Here is a 9,895-nt window from a genome sequence, read left to right as displayed (position 1 = left end):
AAAAAAAAAAATATATATATATATATATATATATATATATTAAAATATTACAATAAAATAAAATACAATAAAATATAAAAAAAGGATTACAGTATGACAGGCTATGTTACTTGAATGCTGACCAATCTGAAGCCAGGACTGGAAATAGCAAAGACCAGAACAGAATAGCATAGAAGAGAAAAATAATTATTATGAATTATGTTTCCAAATATAACTTTGATTGCATTTAGATTATTAAAATAGAGTAACATAGGCAAAACAACTAAAATAAAATAAAAATAACAGACTAAAATGCAATTAAAAATAGAATATTAAATAGATACATACAATAAAATATAAAATTATAATTAAAAAAGAGTCTCTATTATAATCTTTTTTTCTATATTTATGAAATATGTTAAGCCTGGTCACTTTTGAAAACCCCTAAACCAAAGTATGAGCAATAGTAATAGTTAATAGTAAACACGGCTAATTAAACAGAAATGAGGTGTGTCTGAAGACCCGCACATGACCTGCCAATGATTCACCGCAGGAAAGATGAGCAGAAACCTGCTCAGCTGACTGAAAACAATTCATGTTGCATACTTTCCCGAGAGAGAGAGAGAGAGAGAGGGATGGGAAAAGCACTAAGTGGAGAAGAGAAAAATAAAGACAGATATACTGAGGACAGGAGAAAGTCATAAAACTTTCAGAGATGACAAGAGAAGCGCAGTTCACCGCTCTGGTACATGGGAACTGGTGGATGTCTAGAAAGGCTGCTCTATTTAAAGCCACGGCGCTCCGCCGGGACAGCGGTGCTGATGCTGCTCTTTTTGCGAGCGAGGGCTACATCCGTTTTGAGCATCCCCTAACTCACCCGTCCTCCGCTAGAGAGGCTGCACGTCATTCACCGAGTCCTATATTGTGAGTGTGTTCGCTCTGCATGAACAAAAGCTGTCGTTCTCCACCTGACGGAGGATGAGCAACTGCAGTCGGTGGGCAGAGGATGCTGAATGAAATATTGATCAGCTTTTATGTCATCCTAGTTTTGTTTTTCGCCTCCTGCCGCATTTGAACCCAGGTTTTACAGAATGATGATGGGCCATTAAAAGAGTTACAGCGGTGGAGGAGGTAAACACAAATGTTAAGAGCTTGCTTGGCTCTATATATCCGCTGCTCTCCAAGCATACGACTATTGAACGCCTCTATTAATTGCTCTATGAATGCAAATATTAATGCATATTCTCAAGTGGACATCCTTGCATCTTAGAGATCCGTCAGACACCTGTGTTTTGTTAAAGGTGAGATGATACAGATGAGTGACCCTTGCATTCATTCACATCATTGACCCACATACACTCACATTCCATGACATACATACCTTATATAAATGCTTAAGTAATCCTCTGGGTTATTTACCATTTAATATCTACAGACAGCCTACCATAAATAATAAATGCATAAACGTGTGCATGAATGAATGGGAAACGCATTGGAAATCAATGGAAATCTATCAGATGAGAACTGTGAATAAATGTTTAAGAGGCATCTACTCATTCTGCATTGTTACGTTTTTCCTCCAGAGTTTTAGAATAATTTTAGAATTGTAAATTTTTACAGTAATAATTACTATTTTTATTACTCTATTTATTATAAAGACATTTACATTGTTATAAGAACATATTTTTTATTACTTTTTATTTTTTAGCTTTGGCGTCACAGAAATGAAAATATATTTAGAAAATTACATTTTACCTTTAATATATATTTTTTTAAATCAAAGAAACTTATGTGAATTATATTTTATCAAAAACGGTAATAATAAACATATATATATTTCCTATAATTTATGACATTTTATAATAAAATTTATAAAATTGCTTTTCTTATGTATGTAATGTCTTTATAATTTCTTGTTTCCTCCAATAATTTAAAAATAAAAATACAATTGTACATTAATAATAATAATAATAATAATAATAATAAATATTAATAATGTAAAATTAATTAAAATAATAAAAAATAAAAAGGCCAAATGTAATTTGCAAAAAAATAATAATTTTTATTACTATTTGTATTACAATTATTACTCTAATTTTAGAATTATAAATATGTTGTTAATACTTTTGCCTCACTTTTTTCACTTTTGCATCCATGATAGATTAAAATAAATATATAAATATTTATAAATATAACATATAGGCAAACAAACAATTAAATGAAAATAAGTTTTGTAAATAAATTAATATTCTTTTCAAACAATTAAGCATCAATTTTAGATGAAGAGGTTTTCAAGGTCATGAGAAACAAATTCAGAAAAGTGCGTCCAAACCTTTGACTAGTAGTGTGCGTTTATGGATATGGCAGATGATTTTATCCAAAGCGAACAGTGAATTCAAGCTATAAATTTCATCAGTTTATTTGCTCCCTAGAGTTCAAACCCATGACCTCGTCATGTTCTACCAGTCAAGCTACATGATGTTGGTACTCAATACGCTGTCCGATCTGTCAGACTGCTTCAAAACTAGAAGCACAACACAATATTACACGCATACAGCATGAGACCGGTGCGACAGAGTCGCATATCAATCCCGTCTGTCAAAGTCTTTCACCAGTGGAACAAGAAAACACGGTTACTTTCGCTTAGCATCCGTGTAAGGATGTGATGTAACATACTGTTTACATTCAATAAACTCACAGGAATGGCACCAGTGATGCATAAGCAGTTTATCCACCTAGAAATGCAGTACAAACTCAATTGGACAATCTATGCAACACTGAAATACAAGTTTCTTGTCTGCTCGGCTTCCTAAAGCATGCATTATGAACTGAGGAAAGCATTGAATTGCATTCTCTCAAAATCTGACATTAGGTTGAAAATAGGTCGTAATGTTCCTTAATCAGTTGATAAGTGAAGGCTTTACCGATGAGGATGAGGATGCAGACCAGCAGTGTGATGAGAGCGCCGGGGCTGAGCGCGGCTGACATGACGTAAGCCGTGGCGTTGCAGGACTGAATGGCTCCGTCCGTGTCACAGCCGCACACGTGGATGGTGAGGGTCCCCGTGCTGCTGAGGGCCGGAGGGCCGCTGTCCACCACCAGGATGGGCAGCAGGTACACGTTCTGCTCCTGACGGTTGAATCCAGAGCGCTGCGTCCTGATGCCGGCTGTGTTGTCTACAGAGTCAGAGAGACCAAAGGTTTGAGATGCAAACATACGACTCAATATGCAATCTGTTATTTATATATTATAATAATGCAGTGTGTTATATAATAGTATTGACAGAGGCTTTTCTGCTGTGTGTAACCTTAATATAAACATTACGTACTATGGTACATTTAAAAGTAGCACAGTTTTGCCATCTTACTATCATAGTAGAGCGACATGTTGAGAACTAAATATTACTAAAAAATAAAAAACAACCAAAAACAATGCAGCTTATAAAAGTATATAAGAAATAAACATGGATTGCATATAAGGATGCATTCAATTGATCAAAAGTGACACATTTTAAGACATTTATAATGTTGCAAGAACATTCTAGTTCAAATAAATGAACCTGAAACCAGGCTAATTATACAGAGTTTTAATTAAGACTAATTAGTCAACTAGTCATTCAAACAACCCACCAACTTAAAAAAAAAAAAAAGTAAAAAAAGAGACAAACAATTCATATGTTATATATAGAGTATATACAATTTATATTTAGTATATTTAAAATATACTTATAATTAATGAAAAATAATAATTAAAAAAGTAAAAACTAAAGCAAAGAGACACTATAAAAAGCAATATAAATTATATAAATTATTATAAATATTTATTGAATATAAAATATAATTTATAATAAAATGATTATTAAAAAAGTAAAAAGAAAGTAAAGACACACAATAAAAGCAGTATAATCTTTAAAAAATATATGTATAATTTATCATAAAATAATAAATAATAAAATAAACATAATAACGTTTATAATTAAAATAATAACATTTAATAGACTTTTACATTGTTGCAAGAACATTCCATTTCAGATAAATGAACCTAAAACCAGCCTAATTATACAGGACCTTTAATTAAGACCAATTAGTCAGAAAACCCACCAACTTTCAGCCGTGGTGAGAGTAAGAGACTTTTTCAACAACGTTACAAGATCTTAACGAGTCCTAAAGTTCAAACTTTTAAATATAAAATAGCTATAGATATTCACACACATATAACACACACTCGTTCCCCTAATAGAAGCAACGACCACAAACTGAACCCACTGTGGGCTGTTAGCGAGAAACAAAGCAGGTCTGAAGTTCCCCAGAACTGAAATGGCAGATGTATGAATGCGGCGAACAGCAAAATACTGTGAAAAACTACAGCAACAGCTCATCTGATGGACTTGCATACAGGCACACGAGCCATCCATCATGGAGGACATACATCACTGTCAGCTCCAGCGCTAGAGCACCACTTACTGATAAATACAGCTGGCGTCTCCACATCCGCCAGAGAGACCAGGAATTTCTGCTGAGTAAAAGCACCATGACATTGGGACTGGACTGGACCGGTAAATCTTCTCTCAGAGGTGCTCTCCTTCTCAAAAATACAGCACACACCATCAACGAAGGCAACAAAACCATGTCTGAAGTCTAAAAACATCAGGAATGGAGATATTACCATAACCAAACTTCAGCGCAGTCGTTTCCCTGCAATGAGCCGAAGTAAACACTGACATGTGTTTTAAAATGCGACACTGATCCGGTCATTGATCGGGTTATGTCGAATCCATCAACCAATCATTTATTAAAGAGCACAGAGCCGTGACCTTTCAATATTCATCCAGTTGGGCCGCGGCTTTCTGGCAAACACCTAAATGACAAAAAGAAGACGCAGAAGGAAAGCATTGATTGAGTTCAGCACCTCGAATCAGCGCTCAGATTAGCTTCATAATTGATTTCGAGTCACCAAAAGCTGTGAATCAGATTTAGTGCTTACGTTTATTAGGGATCCTGCACTTTTTGACCAGTGAATTACTGTGACCTTTCCAGTACGTGGATAAGGATTTTTAAAAAATGATTCAAACACAGACCAATTCACTTATGAATCATTAAGAATTGACTCAAAAGAATGACTCACAAATCAGTCATTATGAGCAAGCTTTACTGTACATACGACAAGAACAATATGAAATATTGTAGAAAATAGATTAAAATGCATATTCACTAAAGAAGATTCTATGAAAAAGATTTTTAAATATGGAAATGGTAAACACCATTTTTAAAATTCACAGATACTTCCAGGTTTTCCATGACAGTGAAAACACATGAATGCCATTAAATTAGATGTGTAATATTGATAATATTGGTAATATTAAATTAGAAGTGAATATTGATAATTCATGTGACTGGTGTGACCTTCAAGCATCCACTAAAAATCACTAAAACAGCATCCGATTCAAACACACTGAGACTTCAGCGATGAGGGAGAAAACATCCCGCAGCATTAGAGACACTTGATCTGCTGAATCACATTTACACATTTAGAAGACACTTGTTTTGGGCATCTGCATTTGCCAGATGGAAACATATTGTAATGTTTCTGTATCACAGCATCGGCCAACTGAGGCCAGAACAGTCAAACTCCTTTGAATACGAAATATGGAAAGAGAACAATGAAATCAAACCCGAACAAAACTCACCACCGATGCCAAAAACATCCCAAACAAACTGAGCAACAATGAACAATGCCCTCGGCCTGCGCTATACGTTCTGCTGCGACTAAAAACACGCCAGCAGGCGACTGGGGAGCAAACGGACACAGAAAATTTTCGTGGAAAGACAAATCAAACACTGGTGTGAGAAAACAGCCTCATGTGTTTGACTGGCTTCAGACGAGCCGTCCAAAACCAAAGCCAAAAGATGTTTTGTTTGGAGTCGTCAATCAAATTCCCAACGTGCCAAACAGCTCTCTCTGTCTCTCTGTCCCTCTCTGGAAGGACTCTGTTCGAAGCACAAAGTAAGAGATGAATTTAATATTACAGTGAAAGGACATCTGAATCAATAGAACAGATAAAAAACAAAAGCTGAAAAAGCTGCGTTCGTCCTCGTGAGTCGGATCACAGAGGGAGAAGGTAATGCGGCGCTGCGGCGCTCAACTGAGAAAAATGACGGATTCAATCTGACAGGTTGACAAATGTGTCCATGAAAACAGAAGTATGGGGGATACGGTGCGTGGGAGGATACAAAGTGTGCTCTTTTGAGTGTGCTTGAGAGGGGAATAGCAGAGGAAACCTGCGGAGGCGTCGTTTTAGGAGAGTTTCTGGGTGAATCTCACAACAACTGTCAAGAACACATCCAGGTCATATTTCATCCCAAAATCAAATGAGAGAAAAATAGGAAATTATATTCAGCAAATAGGAAATCAAGCCTGTTTTGGGATCATCAAAGGTGAAGTGTGAGACTATAGCGGCAACAAACAGAAAAGCAAGAAGAATAAATGTTTTCAAGCAATTTTCAAACATTCCCCTCAACTTTGCAGAGATGTTTGGTGACAATAGTGGAGCAGAAATTACACAATTCACCTTTATTTTCATTTTTATATATATATATATATATAATCATTTTAATATTAATTAATTATTTGACATTATTTTCCACAAATATGCATACATATATACATGCAAATAGTAATTTATTAATGCAATTAATTCTGAAATGGTTAATATGCAATTGTTCACAATAACTTGCATACTGCATTACATACACTTTTATTTATAATTGTATATTGTTATTTTATTTTATTTGAATTCAACTGCTGTTTGTGTTTGGTCCTTGTTGTTTGTGCTTGTGCTTTTCCATTAATATATTTAATATCTTTTAGCCACTATTACACTTTTTGTCTTTTTTCTTTTGATTTTGGGGTGAAATCTGACCTGTACATTTCTTCATGAGATTCACTGTACACATCATTGCACAGTTGCAGATTGTGTTTCTGCAGTGTTTTAGTTACCATTTCTACCAGCTCTAGTTGATCCAGTGTGTGCGTGTGTCTCTCAGCTCAGGCGTGCATGTTTGTGTGTGTGATTGTGTGGCCCTCGGCCGTCCTCACGTGCTCAGCTGACATTTGCCTGGCTCTCCACTGCTGACATTTCCATCCTGTCAGATCAGTCTGGATTTGCCCATGCGTCACATCAACTTACACATATCTCTAAAGTGGCCAGCAATAACACAGTCCCGCTCGGCCTGACGGGACACAACAAATATAAAACTGACAAAGGAAAACAGAAATGAAAAATATACATTGAAGGAGAAAACGCCTGATTATTTGCAGATGGATTCACATCAATAATGCCAGCACACTCCCTACCTGAATGGAATACTGCCTTCTAGAATAATTAAAATAAATAAAGATAAATGTATATTTTAAAGTTTAGAATTAGACAGCCTTGCGTTGTGTAGACAATTGCATAGTGAAAATTACCCCAACGCACCACCTAGTGTCCAACCTACTCTAATACTATTATAACCTGTTTAAATGTGAACAAGGGATTTACAACATTAAAGAAATCCTTTATTTATAACATGTACATGAAAAATCTAAAAGATTAGACACAACTATGGGACATGGTCGTGCAGCAGCGAGCAACAGTGAAAGGAACCTCAAGGTTGTAAATGTGTGAAATTGTATAGGGCCCCATTCCTGTATTTTGCCTGGGGCCCCCAAATCACTAAATCCGCCCCTGTACACACACATGCATATATGTGTGTAAATTACTCTCTCTCTCTCTCTCCCACTTTGCTTCCTGTCTGTCCTATCGAAATAAAGGCATAAATTTGTGTACTGGTGAAGAAAGTGAACTTGGAACAAAACTGAGATCTGTTCTACATATTTTTGATGATATAACAAGTCCTTCAACCACAGTACTCTAGTGGGGACCTGGAAACAGATTTCAGTGTTCTCTGACAATCTGCATAATGAACTGCATATTGTTTGTTCTTCAGTCTTTGAGGAGTCCGTTGTACTCTTGGATAAGAGCTACACCTCTTTCTTGCATTTGCATTGTTTGCCCAGGTATCAGGATCTTCATTTAGGAAGACCTGATGGAGATCAAGAATATTGAAGAAGTTGCGAGTGTTCTGCCATTGTTGTGACTTGTTGCCCAGTATAGTAATCCATACTCAGAATTAGTGCTCTGCATTTAACCCATCCATTAGACCACAACTGCCCCTACTTCTAGTGGAGAAACAAAAGGGGCAGCTGTGGCCTAATGGATAGAGAGTCGGACTCTCTCTCTCTCTCTCTCTATATATATATATATATATTGTTTTGTTAATTATTATTGATTACTGTTATAATTAATATGAATTAAATGTCTAATTAACATCGGTTATAATGGCTCTACCTATCTATCTATCTATCTATCTATCTATCTATCTATCTATCTATCTATCTATCTATCTATCTATCTATCTATCTATCTATCATCTTATTATATTTTTTATTATATTTAATTTTGTTTTTTTATGTACAGTGTAATTAGAGTTTGTATTAAGTCGATCTGTTAAACGTTTATAAACTTTTGATATAGACTAAAAGCCACAAAACTTCTATTTTGGGTCTTTAAATAATTATCTTTAAACTCAAAATAATCCAAGCAAAAATTCATAAAAGAATTCCCAGTACATAACAGAAAAACCATGCATATGAATTGGACAGAAATATGAAATACCCCTCATTCTCTGTTTGCGAACACAAACACCAGATGCTGCAACAGAAGGTGATGTCATAAAAGTGACAGCGTGGCCTACCTCTGGGGAGCGTTCACGAAAGATTGCATTTGTCAAGTCAGACTTAGACTAAAAGGTTTTTTTCTGCTCATACTGTTCTTTTCGGGAGAGCAGATAAACTTGGCTTGTATTTTTATGGCACCTCGTGCAGGTCAGAGACAGCCGAGCGGCCTGTCGAAGGAGTGTCGTACACCGAAACCGCCCGGAGGAACTCTATCCATCCGATGATCCCGAGTGAAAGGAAGATAAGGTGTCCACTTGGGGAAGTTTGCTCAGAGATAATGTCAGAACTCTTTGCAGAAACTCTCTGGTCGGATGATTTTTTGAAGTTCTTTCTAACTGCACAAACAGACCTGATGTGTCTATTTGGCCTGAAGATGGACAGATGCTCCAGACGTGTCCGACACGAGAGGATTAAGGGAAAGACTTTTTTGCTCGTATTGATTTCTTCTTTGCAGGAGACGCAGAGCTGAGCTGTGGTCATCATGCCACACGCGAGTCAAAGGTGAAATGTGTTTGCAAAAACCAAAATGCACAGATGCTGCTTTTACAGTCAAACAACTGCATTTCCCCCCCTGATTTTACCTCTAAAAGTGATTGGACAGTCACTCCCTGCTGTGTGGCACCTGTTTTGCCCAAATGCAATTGATAACGCATACACTACTGGTCAAAAGTTTGGAACAATTAAGATTTTTTTCATGTTTTATAAAGAAGTCTCTTCTGCTCACCAAGGCTAGATTCATTTTATCAAAAGTACAGTAAAATTTGTGATATATTATTTTAATATAACATAACTGTTTTCTAAGTGAATATATTATTAATTGCAATTTATTTCTGTGATCAAATCTGAATTTTCAGCATCATTACTCCAGTCTTCAGTGTCACATGATCTTCAGAAATCATTCTAATATGCTATATATATACAATATATTCAGATAAAAAGAAAAACAGTTATTTTAAATTGCAATAATATTTCACAATATTCGCTTATATGCCAAAACTTAAGATAAATATTCATGCATGTAAAATAAAACTTTCCAGTGCATCCCAAATGTATAATAAAAAAGATAAAATATCCAGTCTCTCACCCTTGATGTCCCATAGTGTGAAATGGCGGTTGTTGGAGGCCTCGGGGGCCAGTG

The 9,895-nt window shown here is 35.7% G+C and overlaps 1 protein-coding gene across 1 annotated transcript in view; it reads right to left on the bottom strand.

Moving 5' to 3' along the window:
* The window catches only part of LOC107681302 (cadherin-22-like), a 94,540-nt gene that overhangs the window by 10,937 nt on the left and 73,708 nt on the right, over nucleotides 1-9,895 (bottom strand). Inside the window, exons 10-11 of the mRNA XM_016477576.1 lie at nucleotides 9,842-9,895; nucleotides 2,904-3,155 (exon numbers count right to left, since the gene is read on the bottom strand). Of these exons, the coding sequence (XP_016333062.1) occupies nucleotides 2,904-3,155; nucleotides 9,842-9,895 (306 nt within the window). The remainder of the gene's footprint in view (nucleotides 1-2,903; nucleotides 3,156-9,841) is intronic.

The sequence above is a fragment of the Sinocyclocheilus anshuiensis genome, unplaced genomic scaffold, assembly GCF_001515605.1.
Source record: "Sinocyclocheilus anshuiensis isolate Anshui unplaced genomic scaffold, SAMN03320099.WGS_v1.1 scaffold1632, whole genome shotgun sequence".
NCBI classification, from domain to species: domain Eukaryota; kingdom Metazoa; phylum Chordata; class Actinopteri; order Cypriniformes; family Cyprinidae; genus Sinocyclocheilus; species Sinocyclocheilus anshuiensis.
The sequence above is the reverse complement of the archived record's forward strand: the minus strand, read 5'-3'. Positions and strand labels throughout refer to the sequence as shown.